This window comes from Myotis yumanensis, unplaced genomic scaffold (assembly GCF_028538775.1).
Source record: "Myotis yumanensis isolate MYYU_CA2020_CCGP unplaced genomic scaffold, mMyoYum1.0.hap1 SCAF_17, whole genome shotgun sequence".
In the NCBI taxonomy this organism is placed as follows: Eukaryota; Metazoa; Chordata; class Mammalia; order Chiroptera; family Vespertilionidae; genus Myotis; species Myotis yumanensis.
Genome location: NW_027223768.1, coordinates 40525068 through 40547502, shown reverse-complemented (window position 1 = coordinate 40547502; position 22435 = coordinate 40525068). Strand labels below are relative to the sequence as shown.

At 50.4% G+C, this 22435-nt stretch overlaps 1 protein-coding gene across 2 annotated transcripts; it reads right to left on the bottom strand.

The window, feature by feature from the left end:
- Positions 1 to 504: 504 nt before the first annotated feature.
- Positions 505 to 17928, bottom strand: TADA1 (transcriptional adaptor 1). Of its 2 annotated transcripts, XM_070396400.1 has the most exons (8): positions 17744 to 17928; positions 13323 to 13414; positions 13020 to 13085; positions 7037 to 7134; positions 5300 to 5509; positions 3768 to 3919; positions 2343 to 2505; positions 505 to 1949 (listed from the first exon to the last, which is right to left on the bottom strand). In XM_070396400.1, the coding sequence occupies exons 1-8, from the start codon at positions 17815 to 17817 to the stop codon at positions 1797 to 1799; spliced, it is 1008 nt and encodes a 335-aa protein (XP_070252501.1). In that variant the 5' UTR covers positions 17818 to 17928; the 3' UTR covers positions 505 to 1796. The 2 variants fall into 2 exon arrangements, with proteins under 2 accessions (XP_070252501.1, XP_070252502.1); XM_070396401.1 differs by lacking the exon at positions 17744 to 17928 and having other exon boundaries at positions 5300 to 5504; positions 13323 to 13411.
- Positions 17929 to 22435: the final 4507 nt, after the last annotated feature.

Here is a 22435-nt window from a genome sequence, read left to right as displayed (position 1 = left end):
AATCTACCCTACCTTCCTGCCCTCAGCGAGTGGGCCCAGAACAGGAGGCACAGGGAGTCCTCTGGTCCACAGAGCAGGTGCCTGTAGGGACTTAGATCCAAGAGCAGAGATGAAACCTGCCCTCTCGGTGGGCCGCAGACCTGGCCTGGCTGCCTCTGCACCCACAGAACCCACAAAATTAGACACATACGTAGCGTTGAGGCCCAGGTGGGTGTAGTCCAAAACGTTTGGTTAGACACTGGTTCCAGTTCCTCCAAACCCATGACTCCAGTATTAGCTCATCCGTAAGTCCAAAGGGCCTTTCTGACTTAGGTCAGCAACTGAAACTCAGCTGTTGACTTTCCTTTCAGTCTTGTTTAATCTACACACCACAGAAGAAGAGATGGCATGCCTTAATCTTTCCCTCTAGAACATTCTTCTGAAACGTCTTGCTAAGGTCTCACCATAGGGCTTTTCATGTTTCTGCAGAAGGCAGGGTCCCTTATCTGTTTAATAAACACACAGTTTTCTCCCAAAAGGTTTATTTGTCACATTTAAGGTACAAAATCCAGCACACAGAGCCAGCTTCCCATTTGTACATATTTATACATGTTACTAAACCACAGAACTCATTCTAATGCAGCCGACGCTGAACAACACAGGTTTGAACTGTGGGGCCACATATACGTGAATTTTCTTCAATGAACACCTGGACTAAAGGTGGGAGTCTACATTGCTCTACACCATGTGGTATCGGGGACCTGAGCATCTGAGGATTCTGGCATCAGGGGGGGGATCCGGGAACCAACCCCCCACGGATACTGAGGGGTAGCTTAGTTTTGGGAAGTCACAAGTTTAAGTGCATATCTGATGCCTTGGGGTTGGCGCCCCTAACACCCACACTGTTCAGGAGTCAACTGCATATCCACCAGCACTTTCTCTTGAGTAAAAAGCAATATCTCTCTAAAAAAAAAAAAAAAAAAAACAAAACCCTGGGTGTCAGTAACACTGCCAAGTGTAAATTACTTTCACTTTATCATTTGAAAGGATAGACACAGGAATTGGGGAATTACAATTACAATGCAACATGTTCACATAAACTGTAAACATCCTATGGGAACGATGAATAGGTGAGCCTGCCGGTCAGCATCCGGGAATATGAACTAAATTGAAGGGAACTTGAGTCACGAGGAGACATTTCATGAGGTGAACGAATTCATTCTAAGAGTCTGCTGTGGCGTCTCCGTCCAGTAGCACAGGCCGCCTGAGCCATACTGTCTCAGAGCGGTAATGATTTGTAGGTGCTGCCAGATAACATCTGCTGACAATCAGACTGGTCACTGAGGGAGGCGTCTGACTGTTAACACTGTAGGTTACTGCAACCGAATTCCAAGAGCGCGCTTCTCCCAGGAGGCAGGCGGAAACTTGGGCCTGCCGGACACTGAGCAGACGATGCCACTGAACACTCGGGTGTCCTGCAGGTCACGGGGGCAAAGTTCTAACAGCGTCCTTGTTCTAGGAGGTCACCTACCTGACACGCAGACCAGAGGACCCGGCACCTCAGGGCCTGGCCATTCCCACGCAGGCAACTTTCAGCGCCCACCCTACGGGGACACGTCCACACACAGATATGGGTCCCTCGCGAAGTCAGATTTCTACTAATGGCTCCACAGTAGCAACACAAAATGTACTCAATGTCACATTTCCATAGGAAAGGTTATATTTACACCGTCCACTCCAGTCTTGAAGCGTGGACCCAAGACATTCAATGCTCAGTAATCAGAATGTTTGCGGCGTGACTCGGCAGAGCAGGGGACTCAGTAGAGCAGAAGCCCCTCCTTGGCGGCCAGGCGCTGCCTGTGCACCTGGTCCTGCCGCAGCTCCTCGTGGGTGGGATGCCAGAGCTTCGTGATGACCCTCTCGATGTTGAGCGCGTACACAGTGTGGGAGGGAATGACCTCCCTGTGCACCTGGATCGAACATGACAGGCCTGTTACACTCAGGACATTTCTAACATGTAAAAGGTTTAGATCCACAAAACACTCACACAAAAGACACACAACTGACAAACTTTAAGCCAGAACCTAATGAATCCCAAGCCAACTAACAAGAAAACAGGAAATAACAAGGTTCTGAAATAGAAATAAGGGAACAAGGTTTTTCCCCCTCTTCTTTCTCTCATTGGGGAGATGTGGGGGATGAGAGAGAAATTAGGAAGGACTTGGGCCCAGGATTTAAAAATGAGGGGGGATGAATGGCTTTAACAGAAAACAGCCCAAACTGAAAAACGAAAGGCCGGGAAGTACGCAAGCTCCTGAATGCCACCCATAAACCCAGGAAAACCTTCAGGAGCCAGGAGTTACCTGCAGAGCTTCAAAAAGGTCATGCATGTTCACGGGAGGCAGGGGTGCGGGGAGGGTGTCCCCGGAGCACGCCAGCAGGAGTGCGGCTTGCTGCTCCGCATCGTCGGGGTGCAGGTGGGCAGTTGAGTTCTGGCCGACACAGGGGGCAGGAAGGGCTGGAGGGCTGAAAACAGAGGATGTTAGAAACACCCAGCAACTCCGAGGAGACACCCAACGGCGAGACTAGGAACAGGCTGCAGGGATGCACCTCATTAAAAAGATCTAAAAGGAAGTAGGAACCCAGCTATTTTTTAGTGAGTGCATAGAGGAAGAGTAGAATTTTCATTTTTAAAGGCAGCCCATCTGGCACGCAGGAAACAAAATGTAGAGCAACTGCTGACCCCCTCCCTCCACACGTTAAAATATTTACTACAAAGCCAAGACTCTTCCCTGCCCTTAAAGAGCTTCGAGTTGAAAAACACAATAGACCTTCATTCAAGGAAGAGGAAACAAAACACTGACATAGAGGAAGGTGGATGTGCTGGAACCAACAGGATCAGGGAGAACCCGCCAGAAGACATGGCCAGCACAAGGGCAGCCACAGGCCAAATGCAGGCCCTGGGGAAACTAACCCATCTGGCCCGTCCCCAGGGCGCAGGTGCAATAGGTGAGAAGGCGGGCATAGTTTCAGCACCAGGACACAGCGCAGACCCTCTGCGGCAGAACACACAGGCGTGAAGCCACACCGAGGAGGTGACGCGGAGGACAGCGTGGGCCCCAGAGGCAGCCATGTTCCGGAAACAACCCACCCGAGGAGCCCGAGCCCTGGGTGACTGCGCAGGGGAGGCGGCTCAGACGCCTGGCAGGTCAGGGACGCTGTCCCCAGAATTCACCACCGCAGGAGCCCCCTTTTTGGGTTTGTTTTTCTCTAGAATGACTTACAAATGAGAATAAGTAATCCCAAACACAGGCCTGCAGGAGACTGAGAACTGCTCGTCACCTACACAGTGCGCCCGGGGTGAGGAGCTGCGGCCCAGGTCCTCGGAGGCAGGAACGGCGCTGGCAGAGCCCCTCCCCGTGGCGCCAACACTGTCTCTCCTCCCACCTCCCTCCCTGTCACCCTTCACCTGCATCGCTCCCGCCTCCCCCATCATTTTCTCCGGAACATCTCCCAGTCGCCATGACCAGATGCACCAAGCCCAGCACTTGCAGAAATGCAGTCACTTCAGTTCCCACAAGGAAACAGAGTGTTTTTCTTTCCCAAAGGCTTAACATTTGGACAGAACTTTGTGGGAAGTGGCAGATGAACGACACAATGAGTAAAACCGTTCCGCTCTCAGGGTCCCGCAGACTTACGGCCGCACCAACCCATTCTCTGACAGCGGTCGGTACACAGAGCAGTGTCACCGCCGGGAACGGAGGCTGGGACGTCACGGCCACGCGTACCTTTCTATCAAGCTGTTGTACACCATGATGCTGTTCTTCAGGTACGGCTGTGGGGTCACGTTACTACCAAACGCGTATTTAAAGTGACCGTCTCGCAACCGATATGCTTTCCTTCTTGACACAACCGAAGCCAGTATGTCCTTAAGATGATTCTGTAAAAACAAGAAGAAAAACAGCATGAAGTCCCGTTTAAGAGCAAATCCTCAGACTTCCCCTGAGCTGCTCACGCCCACAGGACTCAGCCGATGGGAGGGGAGCGGCTCCCGTGCCGGGCCACACGAGGTTCACCGAGGAGCCAGACCGGAGGGGCCAGGAGGAGGGGGTGGGCTGCTTTACTGTGTTCTACTTCAGGAGGGCTTGTTCTACATGGAATTTACTTTAAAAGGTTTCGTATCTCTAAATCTGAAAAATGATTTCCAGCCTGGTGGGCATGGCTCAGTGGTTGAGCATCGACCTATAAACAAGGAGAGGTCATGGTTCAATTCCTGGTCAGGGCTTGTGCCTGGGTTGCAGGCTCGCTCCCCAGTAGGGGGCGTGCAGGAGGCAACCAATCAGTGATTCTCTCTCATCACTGAAGTTTCTCTTTCTCTCTCTCTCTCTCTCTCTCTCTCCCTCTCCCTTCTTCTCTGAAAACAGTAAAAAAAATTTAAAAGATGCTTTTCAGATAGCTTTAAATAAAAGCACAAAAGTGAGTAATTTTCTTTTAAAGAGGCACCCACCTTGAAACTTGCTTTAAAAAGTCTCAAGCTCCGGGGTTTCTGGGTTCCAATGCCCAACCCACTGAGCCCCCTCCCTGAAGAGAACCGTGGCTCTCTCAGAAGCCATGTAAACACAGGTACACAGGACATAGAAAAATCGGGGTTTCATCCCTTCACCTCATGATAGCGAGGTATAGAAGAGGGCTGGTGATGTGACAGCTCGTCCCAGCCTGCCTTGTTATCGGGATCAGGGATGGCATTTCAGTGACACCAGTGAGATCCTCTCCCATCAGGAGTTCATGGCAGTTTATAATTTCCACACACGGAGCTCATTTTAACGTTTGTAACTTACATCTCTGAGGTCCGGGTGAGGAAAAGGACACCCAGAGAAGTGCAAGGTGACCCAGCGTCCCTGGAGCACTCCAGGCCCCAGGGACACCCTCCGGTAACAACGTGAAAAACGGAGTGCGTGACGGAGCGTCTGCGACAGGAACCCACTGTGCAGACGCCACGTCGAGCTCTCCTAATGCCAGACACAGCGACACCCCGTGAGTTAGTCCCTAGGACTCTCGATCTCATTTGCCCCCTTAAAAACTGTTCCTGTGCTGACAGATGACACATGGGCTCGAACACCAGTCGCCTCCAGGAAGCTCACATGTAAAGCAAAGGCACCTGCCTGGAGTGCGATGCGTTTCTCCCTCAGAGGAAAACCACGTGAATGATGACAATTCTGAGATCAGAGTGACATGTACGGTCTTTTCTTGCAGCAGCAACTTCCAACAACACACACAAGCTCATCACACACAACCCTGTTTCTGCCACCAGCAAACCCACCTCCACGGCGTAGACCACAGCCGACACGGCCTCCTCGGTGACGTTGTCCAAGCCGTGCTCATACGCCGTCACGATCATCCGCCCCTCCAGCTGGCCCCGCGTGGGCAGCATCATTGTGTGGGAGCACAGTTTCAAGTCATCGTCATCTTGGGGATCCTTTGCCACAAACTGCTGGGCTCCCGAGAGGGGGTTCTGAGGCTGGAATCTGTGCTGAGTAAGAAAACCTTTCAAGGTTATTCATTACAGTGGCGAGTAACGAGACGCAAACAAGAGTAACAACGTCCTGGACTGCACAGCCCACAGAGCCACGCCACCAGGACCACGCCAGCGGGGTGAAAAACAAGAAAGCAACGCCTCATGCACAAATAGTCACAGACTCACGCATGTTTCATGGAAATAACGGAGGCGTGGCTTGAGGGGAGCACGCTAGCATGCATAGCCGATTTTTCTAATAATTAGCATCTCTGTAACCACAGAGCACACGGCTCTGTGCTAGAGTAACAATCAGGGAGAAGGTTTAAAACAGGGGTCCTCAAACTACGGCCCGCGGGACACATGCAAATACAAATGTATTTGTTCCCGTTTTGTTTTTTTACTTCAAAATAAGATATGTGCAGTGTGCATAGGAATTTGTTCATAGTTTGTTTTTTTTTAACTATAGTCCGGCCCTCCAACGGTCTGAGGGACAGTGAACTGGCCCCCTGTTTAAAAAGTTTGAGGATCCCTGGTTTAAAACTATATTCAAAACAAGTGAGAGTGTGTGAAGTGTACATTAGCAGCCAGGTTCTGAAAGTATCAGGACATAATCAACCCTTCAGTTAAGCCTGGAAAGTCTTACTACCCAACAGGACAGACCTAACAGCAAATGCTCCAAGATAATGCTGTGTAGTGTAGTGTGACTTAGTTACTACTGCCTTCCACTTCCAATTCTCAACAACACATCGCCAGCCTCATTATTTAAAATCGTTTTTCGGCTCAGAAAGCCTCGGCCTCCTCTGGGAGAGCTGCCAGCCCATTGATACTCTCCGTCACCATCCAGAGACGGGCCCTGGCCGCTTGTGGTTAAGCACAACATACAACACTTTGTAGCTAACGTGTTTGAAGTTTGTATTAGAAAAGCAACACTTGTTTTTTCCCATTTTCCAGGGGAGAAGCGGCACTGTACACCAGCATGTGTGTGAGCAGGAGGCCTCCCTGGGTCCGGATGCCTCCAGGTGGAATGTTGCTGAGCTGAAACAGCAGAGGCAGGATCGGTGTTTGTGGTGTTGATCCAGAGCCATGGCTTCCCCGTCAACACCGAGAGCAGGGAGACTCTAAGGAAACTGTTCCCTCAGGAAAAAGCCGGTTACTCTAAATGTGTACAAATCCTATAGCCAAATGCCCCTGCGCCTTCTCTGCTGGCCCACAGGACAGGCCTGGGCTGCTGGGCACTGCCAGGCTCCGGCCCTGCGGCCTGAGGCCTCCTGGACCGTGGGACACTAGTCCCTCCAGAGAAACATTTCAGAGAAAGAACACAGGCATAGCTTCCAAATCACTGAAAAATCACAGATACTATTGAGAACATTAATGTTTATGCAGAACAAACCAGAATTAGAAAAATTCAGGCACCAACTTCACAAACAGGAACACCTTTCCCCCACAGCACGCCCCCTATTTCCCAACTCAATTACCAGTAACTTCATATTCATTTAAAAACTTAAACCAGTGATTACCCAGACCTACTGGCGAACAACCTACATCAAATTTCTGGCGCACAGAAGACATCTTCTTCCTTCCCTTCGGCTTCCCGGGCTTGGCTGCGGAGCCGCCTGTCCAGGGCAAGGAGCCGGCACCCTCTAGGAGACAGGAAGCAAGGACCGTGAGAGAAAACCATGAGTCGGAAACTGCTAAGTGTTTTCATTTGGGGCTAAAAACAAGTATGGAATGCTCAAATAATGTAAATCAATAAAAAACAAATTCACATCTTTTTCTGGTTCGCTAAACAAAATAATAAATTCCTTCCACTTCCTTTTCTAGCCGTAACCAAAATTACTCTCAGAACGACAGCTTGGTTTTCCATACCATAGCTGCTGTCTCTGCAGCCATGTCACAGAGGGAGGACTGTCAGCTACTGCTCCCTGCAGCCGTGTCACAGAGGGAGGACCGTCAGCTGCTGTCCCTGCAGCCGTGTCACAGAGGGAGGACCGTCAGCTACTGTCCTGCAGCCGTGTCACAGAGGGAGGACCGTCAGCTACTGTCCTGCAGCCGTGTCACAGAGGGAGGACCGTCAGCTACTGTCCTGCAGCCGTGTCACAGAGGGAGGACCGTCAGCTACTGTCCTGCAGCCGTGTCACAGAGGGAGGACTGTCAGCTACTATCCCTGCAGCCATGTCACAGCTACTATCCCTGCAGCCATGTCACAGAGGGAGGACCGTCAGCTACTGTCCTGCAGCCGTGTCACAGAGGGAGGACTGTCAGCTACTATCCCTGCAGCCATGTCACAGCTACTATCCCTGCAGCCATGTCACAGAGGGAGGACCGTCAGCTGCTGTCCCTGCAGCCGTGTCACAGAGGGAGGACCGTCAGCTACTGCTCCCTGCAGCCGGGTCACAGAGGGAGGACCGTCAGCTACTGCTCCCTGCAGCCGGGTCACAGAGGGAGGACCGTCAGCTACTATCCCTGCAGCCATGTCACAGAGGGAGGACTGTCAGCTGCTGTCCCTGCAGCCGGGTCACAGAGGGAGGACCGTCAGCTACTGTCCTGCAGCCGTGTCACAGAGGGAGGACTGTCAGCTACTATCCCTGCAGCCATGTCACAGCTACTATCCCTGCAGCCATGTCACAGAGGGAGGACCGTCAGCTGCTGTCCCTGCAGCCGTGTCACAGAGGGAGGACCGTCAGCTACTGCTCCCTGCAGCCGGGTCACAGAGGGAGGACCGTCAGCTACTGCTCCCTGCAGCCGGGTCACAGAGGGAGGACCGTCAGCTACTATCCCTGCAGCCATGTCACAGAGGGAGGACTGTCAGCTGCTGTCCCTGCAGCCGGGTCACAGAGGGAGGACCGTCAGCTACTATCCCTGCAGCCATGTCACAGAGGGAGGACTGTCAGCTACTGCTCCCTGCAGCCGTGTCACAGAGGGAGGACTGTCAGCTGCTGTCCCTGCAGCCGGGTCACAGAGGGAGGACCGTCAGCTACTGTCCTGCAGCCGTGTCACAGAGGGAGGACTGTCAGCTACTATCCCTGCAGCCATGTCACAGAGGGAGGACCGTCAGCTACTATCCCTGCAGCCATGTCACAGAGGGAGGACCGTCAGCTGCTGTCCCTGCAGCCATGTCACAGAGGGAGGACCGTCAGCTACTGCTCCCTGCAGCCGGGTCACAGAGGGAGGACTGTCAGCTACTGCTCCCTGCAGCCGGGTCACAGAGGGAGGACCGTCAGCTACTGCTCCCTGCAGCCATGTCACAGAGGGAGGACTGTCAGCTGCTGTCCCTGCAGCCGGGTCACAGAGGGAGGACCGTCAGCTACTGTCCTGCAGCTGTGTCACAGAGGGAGGACCGTCAGCTACTATCCCTGCAGCCATGTCACAGAGGGAGGACCGTCAGCTACTATCCCTGCAGCCATGTCACAGAGGGAGGACCGTCAGCTGCTGTCCCTGCAGCCGTGTCACAGAGGGAGGACCGTCAGCTACTGCTCCCTGCAGCCGGGTCACAGAGGGAGGACCGTCAGCTACTGCTCCCTGCAGCCGTGTCACAGAGGGAGGACCGCCAGCTGCTGTCCCTGCAGCCGGGTCACAGAGGGAGGACCGTCAGCTGCTGTCCCTGCAGCCGGGTCACAGAGAGAGGACCGTCAGCTGCTGTCCCTGCAGCCGTGTCACAGAGGGAGGACCGTCAGCTGCTGTCCCTGTAGCCGGGTCACAGAGGGAGGACCGTCAGCTACTGCTCCCTGCAGCCGTGTCACAGAGGGAGGACTGTCAGCTACTGTCCTTCAGCCGTGTCACAGAGGGAGGACCGTCAGCTACTGTCCTGCAGCCGTGTCACAGAGGGAGGACCGTCAGCTACTGCTCCCTGCAGCCGTGTCACAGAGGGAGGACCGTCAGCTATTGTTCCTGCAGCCGTGTCACAGAGGGAGGACCGTCAGCTATTGTTCCTGCAGCCGTGTCACAGAGGGAGGACCGTCAGCTACTGTCCTTCAGCCATGTCACAGAGGGAGGACCGTCAGCTACTGCTCCCTGCAGCCGGGTCACAGAGGGAGGACCGTCAGCTACTGCTCCCTGCAGCACACCACAGAAGCAGAGCAGGGTTTTCTAGCTCAGGATGGGGAACCGAGCACATGTGCTTACCTGCTCTCCTTCAGGACCCACTAAAAATGGCAACAGAGGAAAATAAAGGGCCCTCCCACACAGCAAGGAAGAGGACAATGAGTAGGGGACCAGATGAGATCTCGACAAATGTCCACGATGGGCTGAACGGTGCTGGCTTACAGAGCAGACACGAGTTGGCCATGACCCAGCTAGCAAACCAACACCATAGACCTCCTCACAGGCAGGCAGTGAGGCGGGAGTCAACCTGCCCCGGAGAAACCCGAAAGGACCTGGATTTGGAGGAGGTGAGTGCAGCGGGCACCAGGAGGGACCGACCCGTAATATCATCAGTGGGAGGTCTACAGGCCAAAGTCATCCACACAAACCCCTCCCCCCAGACGGACTCAGTACAGAGCAGAAATGCAGGTGCCCTGTTCAGACAGCTACCTTTGCCCAGTGCGGGGCCGTCTGAGTTCTGGGGCAGTCCACCTGCTGTGAGGCCAGCCCTGCTCACTGCCATCCACGTGGTACTTAACACAGGTGGGGAGAGCACGGAGAGCTCAAGTTAAAGGGACAGCATCTCTAGGGTTTACTAAGGTAGCTGGCTTCCAAGGAAGAAGCCCATCCTATAAAATAAAGCGGTAATAAGCAAATTGACCATCACGCCCTCGTGTCACAAGATGGCCGCCCCCACATCGTCACAAGATGACCTGCAGGGGAGGGCAGTTGGGAGTGATCGGGCTGGCAGGGGAGCGGTTAGGGAGCGATCAGGCTGTCAGGCAGGCGAGTCACAGAGGGAGGCTTGTCTCTGCAGGGTTTTCTGTTAGGAGCTAGCAGTCCTGGATTGTGAAAGGGATGTCCAACTGCTGGCAGTCGGACATCCCCCGAGGGGTCCCAGATTGGAGAGGGTGCAGGCTGGGCTGAGGGACAGTCCTCACCCACCCCCCACCCCCAGTGCACGAATTTCGTGTACCGGGCCTCTATTTCTTAAATATGAAACCCCAGGTGTGTGATAATAATCTACCTGAAGCACTTTAAGAAAGACCGAGTTAAGCAAACGAAAAATAGAGGTTCGAGAGGTAAAGAATCCAGGCTACACAGAGGACTCAAGTCACACCTAGCTGGTATCCTCAGAGAATTCTGAGAAGTCACATATCCGTAACACAAAAGAAGATTCTATGGAAATGTTGAATTAAAGGATGCATGAGACAGAAAGGCTGAAAGAAGAGCTGAGGAAATCTCACAAAACACAGAGCAGTAAGATGATGAAACACTCGTCTAAGGTCAGTGTATGTAGAGAGAGAATAAGCATACTGTATAAGGAGCTACTAGGGCCCCAGAACAGAACACAAGCGTAGCTGTCTTTCAGAACAGGATGAGGATGGGAAGAAGCTTTTCATTGTAAGACCTTCTGCACTATTCTCTTTAACCGTCTTGTTTGGTGTTAATGAAAAAAAGTCAAAGTAATACAAGCTCATTGTAATTCACCTGCAAGGGCTGCTGGTACAGACCCACATTTCTATATCCTACTTGTAACAGAAACCTTCTCTTTGTTGCTAGCCAATATTAAATAATTTCATTTCAAGAAAATATATTTGGGGTGTTAATGGAGAAATAATCTGTCAGATTCCAAATGTTTCTTTACTTATCTAAAAATAACCAATAAGAAACATTCAAGAATATCAAAGGTTTTATTTAATTCAGGTCAACCAGCTATACTTATTAATAACTCTCCATATTTGTTAAGCATTTTTGTGTGTGTATTAATCCTCACCTGAGGATATTTTTCCATTGATTTTTAGGGAGAGTGGAAGAGAGAGGGAAAGACAGAGAGAAACATCGATGTGAGAGAAACACATCGATTGGTTGTCTCCTGCACGAGCCCCAACCAGGGCCCAGGCCTATAACCAAAGTACATGCCCCTGACCAGAATTGAACCCGGGACCCTTTGGTCCACAGGCCGACACTCTATCCATTGTGCCAAACTGGCTAAGGCACAAGCATTTTGTATTTTTAAAAGCACCTTTTTACTTGTTATTTTGTCTGCTTATTTATTTATTATCCCGTAGGTTCGACATCACTGTCTCTATTTTACAAATTAAAGCTAAGACCGTCCAATAATTAGCTCCTTTCTCTAAGCCAGCAGTTCTCAACTTGTGGGTCGCAACCCCTTTGGCAGTCGAACGACCCTTTCACAGGGGTCGCCTAAGACCATCCTGCATATCAGATATTTACATTGCGATTCATAACAGAAGCAACATTAGTTATGAAGTAGCAACGAAAATAATTTTATGGTTGGGTCACAACATGAGGAACTGTATTTAAAGGACCAGAAGGTTGAGACTCGCTGCTCTAAGCTAAACCTGTACCCAGGTCTCCACTCAACCAGGGTTTTCATTTCAGATCCCTTATCTCTTGGGTGTGTGGCATCTCACAGTACGCTCAAAATTAAGATCTGCCTCAAAAGCAAGATCTGATCCTCACGGTGTTGGTTCTCTGATCAAGTTAGGTTTTCACAACAAAGTGATCACCTCTATGATCCACCCAGCCAAAGTCCACTCTAAGATGAACACCTGTGAGCCTCGCTGTGAGGGCAGGTGAGGGTTAGGGACGCACCCAATGGGGACTTCTTGGAGGAGGAACTGGGCTCCAGGCGACCTTTCCTGAATTCTTTATCACACAATAGGGGCTGGCACGGGGATGGATGATACAAAACACTGGCCATTTCTAGATAAATATGGGCTTTTACATGATCAGCATCTCCACAGCCCTTTCTAAAAAAAATTCAACTTACTCGACAGCAGGAGGTACCTAAGAATGCACTTTTTAACAAGAGCCCAGGCTAAGTTTTATCATGGGGCAAATTTTGCATGTATTCAATTATCTGTTTTGGACGAATTGATTAAAACAAGATGGCTGAAAGAGGTGGCTTGTACCACTTAAGCTCCAAGCAATTAGGGACACAGGGGTGGGTGTTTCTATCAACACCTGTTTAGTACAACCTCCCACCAGGCTGCTGTCCAAGACCTTTGTTTTCCACCAATAATCTGCCAAACACACATGTGGAAGCTCTAACCTACCTTCCAGGTGCCAGTATCTCACCAGTGGAAGCCCAGGTTCCCCACAAGTTATAATCCCCACTCCCTCCATCTATGCAAACCCCCGCTGCTGTCCTCCCTGCACTGGCCTCCACTTCTTCATCCTGGCCGCCCAACCCTTCCCCACTTCGCAGAACTTCAGTGTCTGAAGTCCAGTGGGGTGGGGAGTCATGACCAAAGGTGCCATGAGTCCAGGGAGAGCCCTGCTTTAACATGGCCATAAAGGAATCTGCACCAGCACACCACCCTTTTCTCAGCCCTTCAAAGAACATTTCGCTTGCAAACACAGGTGTCTGTTTCCGGAAGCTGAAGCCAGTGTCTCGGGCGTACTGCCGCTCCCTTACCTGGGGTAGACACCAAAATCTGGCACCGCGTGAGAATGGCCAGGAGGAACTCGTTGTGAGAGTGCACTGTAAAAGGGAGGAGTGCAGGGTCAAATACACGATAGTTAAAAGGAAACCACTATTTCAGCGTAGCTTTTAAGGATTTGGGGTATCCCCTGTTCTGCCATTCTTTACACTTAATTTTAAATATCACATTATTAAAATGGCCTTATATGCCACTAAAATCAAACTTTTATTTTTTTTAAGTGAAAAGACTAATTTATTGCACAGCTGGGAAGCCCCCCAGGTGGGTAGTTATTTTACCATTATCCTGTGTGAGAAGTCTATGAGCTTCCAGGTCAAACTCCTCTTTGCTGATCTTCTGCTTGAACCACAGCTTCAGGTTGGCCCAGTATCTGCAGGGGCAGAGACAGTATGAAGAATCACAGGTTTTGTTTCTTCCCCGCGTCCACTTAACCTCGTCCACCCTGAGGACAGGGTCTACTCCCCAGTGCAGCGGTTCTCAACCTGTGGGTCGAGACCCCTTTGGGGGTCGAATGACCCTTTCACAGACCATCGGAAAACATATATATAATTACATATTGTTTTTGTGATTAATCACTGTGCTTTAATTATGTTCAACTTATAACAATGAAAATACATCCTGCATATCAGATATTTACATTACGATTCATAACAGTAGCAAAATTACAGTTATGAAGTAGCAACGAAAATAATTTTATGGTTGGGGGTCACCACAACATGAGGAACTGTATTAAAGGGTCGCGACATTAGGAAGGTTGAGAACCACTACCCTGGTATGAGGGTGAGTGCCCTGCTCTCCACCCCAGAATGTGACTATTTGGAGACAAGGCCTTTCGAGAGGGGCGCAGTTCCCATGGGGGTGTCAGGGTGGACCCTGCCCCACCGTGACTGGTGTCCTTATGAGACAGGTCAGAGAGAGACATGAGACAATGGCCATCACCGAGCCCAGGGGAGAGGCCTCAGAAGAAACCGGCCCTGCTGACCCTTGATGTCGGACTTCCAGCCTCCAGACGGTGGGAAATACATGCCCATTTAGGTCCCCCAGTCCGTGGCATTGTTATGGCCACCCCCGCGGACTAGGGCACCTGGCAATCAGCATACCAACAGGTGGGAAAGGGAGGAAAGTCCTCCGTGAAAGGCGCTGACAGGTAGTCACAGAATTGGACTCATGAGCCAAGTGGCCAAAAGCACAGCTGTCCCTTTCCGTCCTCACTGTCCCCTTCTAAGAGGCCACTACTCTTCAGAAGCCTGCACTTAACATGCGCATTTAAAGTGTGACTGGCTCCAGCTAATACTGCCGTGCTGCAGATTTGAGAGCTGCTAAGAGAGACCTTAAAACAGGGGTCCTCAAACTTTTTAAACAGGGGGCCAGTTCACTGTCCCTCAGACCGCTGGAGGGCCGGACTACAGTTTAAAAAAAAAACTATGAACAAATTCCTATGCACACTGCACATATCTTATTTTGAAGTAAAAAAACAAAACGGGAACAAATACAATATTTGTATTTACATGTGGCCCGCGGGCCGTAGTTTGAGGACCCCTGCCTTAAAAGGTCTTATCACAAGAAAAAAAAATTTTATTTTTGTTAATCTTCACCTGAATGAATTTTTTCCCATTGATTTTTAGAGAGAGTGGGAGGGAGAGAGGAGAGGAGGAAGAGGAGGAGGACAGAGGGAGAGAGAGAAAAACATGGATGTGAAAGAGACACATCAATTGGTTGCCTCCCACACCCTCCCTAATCGGGACTGGGGGTCAAACCTGCAACCCAGGTATGTGCCCTTGACTGGGGCTCGAACCCGTGACCCTTTGGTGTGTGAGCTGCCGCTCTAACCACTTAGTACACCAGCCAGAGCAACATATTTAGTGTATGGTAACAACGGTAATAGACTTACTGTGGTGGTCATTTTGCAATATTTGCAAATACCAAATTATTATGTTGTATATCCAAAACTAATACAATATTACCTGTCAATTATAATTCAATTTCAAAATAGATTTATATTTTAAAATGTGTGTGTTTTATGGGCTGGGGAGTGGTCATTAATACTGTTTCTGGCTGACCTCTTTCCCTTCAAATAGAGTCCAGTTTCAATCTAACTGGCTGAAGTAAATGGTTTCTAAAACAGCTCACCACCAAGAAAACACCCATGGATGTCAGAAACTTAGTGGTTTTTAAAGTGAAAAGCAACCGCTAATCATAAAAATAACTAGTTGACTGGTAGAAAAAAGAAAGATTCAACCCTTTCTAACACCGCTTGAAACGAGTAAAATACATGAGTTTTCACATCCACACCCCTTGTTCCAGTGCTTAAGGAAGCTGCTCCCTGTTCATGAAGCAGGATTAATAAATTAGTACATGTCTCATAATCACTTTCAGTTCACACTTGTTTACTTTCTAATGCTCATCTGAGTTCCTAACAGGAAAAGAAAAAAAGCAGAGATTTCTCAACCAGATGGTTTAATGCCCTCACTGCCTTACTATGCCCCAATCTCCTGTTCACCGATTAGCTTCTCGGCACCTCAGCATGATCTCTGCACGTACCCAACCACGATCTCTACACGGACCTGGCCATGATTGCTCATGTACCTGGCCATGATCTCCGGATGGACCTGGCCATGATCTCTGCATAGACCTGGCCATGATCTCTGTATAGACCTGGCCGTGATCTCTGTATGTACCTGGCCATGATCTCTGTATGTACCTGGCCATGATCTCTGTATGTGCCTGGCCATGATCTCTGCACAGATCTGACCATGATCTCTGCACAGACCTGGCCATGATCTCTGCATAGACCTGGCCATGATCTCTGCACAGATCTGACCATGATCTCTGTATGTACGTGGCCATGATCTCTGTATGTACCTGACCATGATCTCTGTATGTGCCTGGCCATGATCTCTGTATGTGCCTGGCCATGATCTCTGTATGTGCCTGGCCATGATCTCTGCATAGACCTGGCCATGATCTCTGTATGTACCTGGCCATGATCTCTGTATGTACCTGGCCATGATCTCTGTATGTGCCTGGCCATGATCTCTGCACAGATCTGACCATGATCTCTGCACAGACCTGGCCATGATCTCTGCACAGACCTGACCATGATCTCTGTATGTACGTGGCCATGATCTCTGTATGTACCTGGCCATGATCTCTGTATGTACCTGGCCATGATCTCTGTATGTGCCTGGCCATGATCTCTGCACAGATCTGACCATGATCTCTGCACAGACCTGGCCATGATCTCTGCACAGACCTGACCATGATCTCTGTATGTACGTGGCCATGATCTCTGTATGTACCTGGCCACGATCTCTGCATGGAACTGGCCATGGCTGGATGAAGTTGCAGCCAAAGCTCTGGATTCATGTGAAAAAAAATTTTTCCAGGAGAAAACCCACAGCCTTAATGGAATCTTAAAGTTGCCTAAGATCCATTTCACTCAACAGCCAAACATGTTCAGTTCCAGAGCTTACCACCGCGTTTCACACGCTCAGTACTGATAACTTCCCAACAGGGGACATTTAGAGGCCTTCTTTGTTTTTTAAAGGACAGGAACAATTAGGAAGTGGAATAGAGCTCCTTTCCCATCCTCTTCTATCCAACAGGAGGTCAGTCACACAACAAACCTGCCTCCCTAGTTTACAGGAAGGATGCAAACACACAAGTCTGGAGTGTGGGAGCTGGTTCAGAGTCGAGACGAGGCTCTGCAGGGAAGCTGTTCCACCACGGTGCTGCCTACCTATGGGCAAACTTGTGCCCAAACAGCAGCCCTGGTATCAACGGCTGGAAGTCTGACCTAGCCTGGTCCCTTACTGTACACCCACAGCCAAACGGCTGTTTCCTCAACACCAAAACCAAGCCCATCCGCCTCTGTGAAGCCGAGGCGTGTACGTGGGTCAGACTAGGAGGCACTGAGACACCTGGAGAAAATCAGTAACACATGACCAAGTCAACCAAAGCATTCAGCACCTGTTTGCGCACGACCCTCCATTGGGGACTAGACACAGCATCTCAGAGGCTGCTCCTATGATGCTATCGGCCTGGGCCGGGGCTGAATGATGGAAATTGCACTTGCCCATTCAGCGTCCGACCCAACAGGGTCCTCCGTCCCCTGCTGTAACCTGGGGAAGGTGTGGCTGGGCGCCTGGGCCCTTTGCAACCAACCCGTCAGGTATCAGGGCCAGGGTCCCAATCCTGCTGTGACTTACTCTCCAGTTGCAGTTACTAAGCTCCCCGAATCTCCATCTGCTCACCTATCACACGGGAGTGACTGCACCTGGCTCACATCCCTGTGAGGTGGGAGGAGGCAGTGCCTGAGGCTTAGAGCGCTTGAAAGGTGCTCTCTAAGTGCCCGCTACGATTCTACCGGAGGGGCCGAAACTGCCGTCCTGGGAGCCCACAGCCCACCCGGGCTCAGAACCTCCGCCTCCAGGAAGCCCTCCCGGGGCTCCCCGCACCGGGCCGCACCCGCGCAGGAGGCCGGGGCGTGAAGCGCGCTTCTCCCGCTCCACCCAGGGCCGGCCCGGCGCCCAGGGAGGCGGGTAGGCGGCCTGCAGCGCGAGAGGCCCAGCGGCCCGCCCGGCGCAGGGCCCCGCCGCCCGCGACGCCGGCTGCCCAGGCCCGGGCGGCGGGGCCGTCTCCGGGCGATGCGGCGGTTGGGCCGGAACCCCGCGCGGAGGCCGCAGGCCGCGCCGCTTACTGTTTCACGTTGTCGCCCAGCGCCTCGCTCAGGTTCTTCTTGGCCGCCTCCAGCTCGCTCACAAAGGTCGCCATTGCTCCCAGCTCCCGGCCCGACCGCAGAGCCGGCCGCCGCGCCGCGCAACCGAAGAACCAACGCGGCGGAGGCCTCGCGCCGGAGGCCCAGCCCGCCCCGCCCCCCGACGCTCGGAAGACGTCGGTTTGGTTGTCGGCTCCTCCCGCCTGTCTGAAGGGAAAGGGCGGAGCCAATCCGCGGTCCGCTCAGCCCTCCTGCCCGCCCCTCGGGTCACATGACCTCTCCGCGCGGCGCGGCTGCAGCGCCACCTGCTGGGCTGGCGCGTCCCGCGCGTTCAGTGGGCCACCTGGGCCAAGGCCTTTCGCCTGGGTATCTTACTCCCCTACCCCCAGGTCAAACAGTAACTGCAGCATCAAATTTCTTTTCTTCCTGTTTTTTCTTCATTTTCGCCGAACACTAATCATCTGATATGCCTTTTAGTTGAACTGTCTTGTTAAGTTTACGCCCTCTGCAGCTGTGTCCCAGAGCAGGGCCTGCAGTAACCAACTTTGCTGAGCGAATGAAGTGATGGTGAAAAATGGAGAAGATACACCGAGGATAAGAGGGAAAGAGAGAAAAAGTGTTTTACCAAACTCTTCAACTGAGATTTCTCCCCCACGCCCATAATTTTAAATTCTAAATTTTAGAATCATACTCTATCTTCAGTTTTGAGTGTTGGTGGGTTTTTAACATAATATAATAACATAAGTATTTTCCTGTGGTATTACATTGCCCCTTTAATCCTAATTCTAACGCCAGGATACAATGTACACAGTAACCGGATTCCTGCTTGCTAGATTGCTTGCTTTCATTCTGTGTTAGAAGCAACAGTAATGAACTTTATGCATAAAGCTTGGCCTCATTTAGGATTATAAATACAATCCTGTACAAATACTATACAAAGGAAAGCCATCCCAAATGTTTATTTTCACATGGCTATTTTACTTATATATCCCCTAAAAGCTTACTCCCCACCCCCAACACACACAGATTGATGAATTCTTCCCAATTCTGTATTTATGAAGCACTGGTGTTTTGGGCAGTAGGATTGGCTGTGAGATACCTCAGTTGGGTGGTTGTTATTATGATGGTGATTATTTCTCCCTGGTAGGATATTTAGGTACTTTAGACCTGGTTATAAACCACCACCTAACAGCAGAAATGTGTTGGTTGACTTACTCCACTCATTAGCATCAGCTGATTAGCCTTCTTCCCTGAACCCTGACAGCAAACATGTGAGCTGGTTCCTTGTCAGACTCAGCGCTCTGCTTTCCTGAAAGGTTTCTTACGGTCCAGCTTTCAAACACTGATACTTCTGGTTGCCCTGTTGAACTATCATTATGATGTTCACTGTGATTTGTAATACTTGTTATGTGGTACATTTGTTACATATATGTGGTTATACTAATGTTACATAGTGTCTCACACTCAAAGTATATGTGTCTGCTAGAATTAAATATTTCAGACAATACTATGTAATGTTCTCTCTCATCTATATCTGTATTGATGTACAGGTTTTACTATAGTTAAAGGGTTTAGACCAGAATGTACCAGGAAATAGTAAGACTTATGGTTGAGATCACATGGATTTATTTTATGACCGCCAGAGGAGGGAAATTGGTTCTTAATATTTTTTGTGCCTTATTTATGGGACCTTGTTGGCAGTTTGGTGAAGCTTTGCAGCCCTTCTCAGAATAATGTTTCTAAATGTATGAACTACATAGGATTACATTGAAAAGTCTGATTGAAACAGCTCTATCCGTGGGCCCAGCTTAAACCCTCTGTGGGCCCAGCTTAAACCCTCTGAAGCTTTATAAGTGCAGCTGACCCTAGAAAGCACAGGTTTGAACTGCATGTTCATGTCTATACAGATTCTTTTCAATAAATACAGCTGTCCCTTCATATCCACGGGTTTCACATCTGCAGATTCAACTGGTCACGGATGGAAAACAGTATTTTCACATTCCCAACTGCCAATTCCCGAGTGCTGTTTCAATCTGCAGTTGGTCGAATCTGGGTATTTTAAACACAGATTTTTTACTGCATGAGGAGGAAGTGTCCCTAACCCCATGGTGTCAAGAGTCGGCTGTATTTATTTTGCTCAGGATGCTATAACAAAGTTCCACAGTCTAGATGGCTTAAACAACATAAATTTATTTGCTCACAATTCTGGAGGCTGGAAGTCTGAGATTAAGGTGGCAGCAGATTTGGCTTCTGAAGGCCTCTCTTTCTGGATCATAGACAATCACATCTCTATCCTCACCTGGTCTTTCCTCAGTGCGGGGGTGGGGGGGATGGGGGGTGGGGGAGGAGAGGGTGCTCTCTAATGTCTCTGCTTGGAAGGACACTAATCCTGTAGGATCAGGGCCCCACCCTTAAGACTTCATTTAACCTTGATTACTTCCTCAGAAGCCCCATCTCCAAATATGTTAAATACAGCCACAGTGGGGGGTTAATAATATAAGAATTGGGGGGAGGGGTGTGTGCAAACCTTCAGTCCATAACAGTCCACAGGAGTTACCTATATTCCTTTTTCTTAGAAGCTCTTGGTGGTTGAAGTTCTAGGACCCTGAGAAATGGAAGGCACATAGGGATTCTGGTGAATGAAAGATACCTAAGTAACCCAAGAACACTGACAAGTGAGCAGGGTCTTTACCATGTTACGATACCCTCCTGGTTGTAATTAATGTGATCAGAACATTGTTCCTGGATCTGAGTCTTCCCATTGAGGAACAAACGTTTACCGGAGGAACTGTAACAGAGATGGACGATATCAGAAGCTATCAACTGTACGTACTTGTACTTATACAATGTAAATAACTCCACAAATATTAACTTATCTAGTTCTTTAAATATATTTTTAAAATTTTCCTATAGCAATTTCCTTTTCCTTTCCCCAGTTGGAGGAGTAGGTATAAGTATTGTTGCAACTGCGAGATTTAGAGTTAGAACAATCAACAGACTAGAGGTGCTGTAGGGGTTCCTGTTCAGCTATGAGGGACAAATATGGGGCAGAGCTGGACCACTAATTAGCTTGAGGACAGGAAGAGGCAGCCATGGTGGGCACGGCCCCGTAGCCATCCCCCCTCCCCCAGGCGTTTTAGTGCCTTGAAGGGGATCAAAGCTCCTCACGTTCTCAGAACGTTGCCTCGTCTTACTCTGGACCCTGACGGTGAAGCCCCCTTGGTTCTGTGAGTAGTAAGAGCCCTAGACAGTCTGTGATGAGACAGAGCAGATGGCTCAAGGAGCGCCCATTAAGGATGACGTTAGCCCTGGGCATCATGCCAGGGGTTTTATGGGGCCATCCTTTCAATTTCTCAAGACACAAGCTATTACACTGCACACGCTGGAAAGACTTCTTTCAAACCCCTGGAAGCAGCGAGCCGAACAGGAAGTTGGAAAGCTTAGTTGAAGCCTTTGGCCCCTGCTCAGAATGCGAAGAATGTCTCCAAGGTGCTGAAAACTATGTCCATGGTCGGCAAACCGCAGCTCGCGAGCCACATGCGGCTCTTTGGCCCCTTCAGTGTGGCCCTTCCACAAAATACCATGTGCGGGCGCATATGTACAGTGCAATTGAAACTTTGTGGCCCAAGCCAGGAATCGGTATTTTGTGGAAGAGCCAGTATTTTGTGGAAAAGCCACACTGAAGGGGCCAAAGAGCCGCAAGTGGCTCTCAAGCCGAAGTTTGCCGACCACTGAACTATGTCTGTGTGGTGATGGCAGTCCAGCACAGGGGAGACCTTTGGCACTTGGGCAGGTAGAGCTCAGAATGCGAAAGCACTGTCACTGAGGTTGCAGTTGACACAGGAGACCCTGTTGGGTGGAGATGAGGCTACACTGGTCACCCCCTGGAAGGAGGGAAAGCCACAAGTGAATTTGAGGAGATTCCGCAGGGGTCCTTGTTTGAAATCCAGGAGGTGATTCGCTGCCTGGGTAATGGCTGCAGTTGTGCGGAACAGTGCCTCCCGGCCACCTGCGGGAGCCTGCGGCCACTCTGCCCTGCCAGACAGAGCCAGGGACTGGAGCCAGGACTTCCTCCCAGCCAAGGCGCTGTCTTGCATGTCTTTTGTTTGCTTCATGCCTCATTGTTGTTGTTTTTTTAAATTGTGTTGCTGTTGTAAAGACATCTTTTTGGTCTGTTCCTTCCCCCCCTGTTATGTTACCTAACTTGTTTTGTTGGTGCACTGAAGGGGTACCGAGCAAAAGAGCAGAGTGCCAAAGGGCAAGTCACCTAATCGCACTGCCTCGGTGTCACATCTGCCGGGTGGGGCTAATACCAGTTCTCACTGTTGTCGTAGGAGTTGAATTGTAACAAGGAAGAGTAATGAGCGCCCTTGGCCCAGTGCGGCACTTAGCACTGTGGTCGCCCCAGATGGCTGCTTAGCGCTTGAGATACAGCTCGTGAGACTCAGGAACCGAATCTGTAATACAATTTAGACTTGAAAACCCACCTGTGGTAGTGGCCAGTGGCATCAGATTGAACATCTCAAGGTCAGATCCTCCGTGACAGGCCGGGGCACCTTTGCCGTGGCCCTGACTTTCACGCACTCCTCACATTTCACCAGTAAGTACGACGTGGCGGACACTCGGAAAGATACCCTGTACCCGTTTTGCTGACTGTTGGTAAATGTTTCCCTC

Excerpts from the sequence above, each read along its gene's own strand:
- TADA1 (XM_070396400.1), bottom strand. The coding sequence starts at position 17,817 with ATGGCGACCTTTGTGAGCGAGCTGGAGGCGGCCAAGAAGAACCTGAGC. Across the intron at positions 5,510-7,036 it reads CTGTGCGCCAGAAATTTGAT|CACAGATTCCAGCCTCAGAA; the intron begins GTAGGTTGTTCG and ends TTTCTTACTCAG. Across the intron at positions 3,920-5,299 it reads CTGTGGTCTACGCCGTGGAG|AATCATCTTAAGGACATACT; the intron begins GTGGGTTTGCTG and ends TTGTTTTTACAG.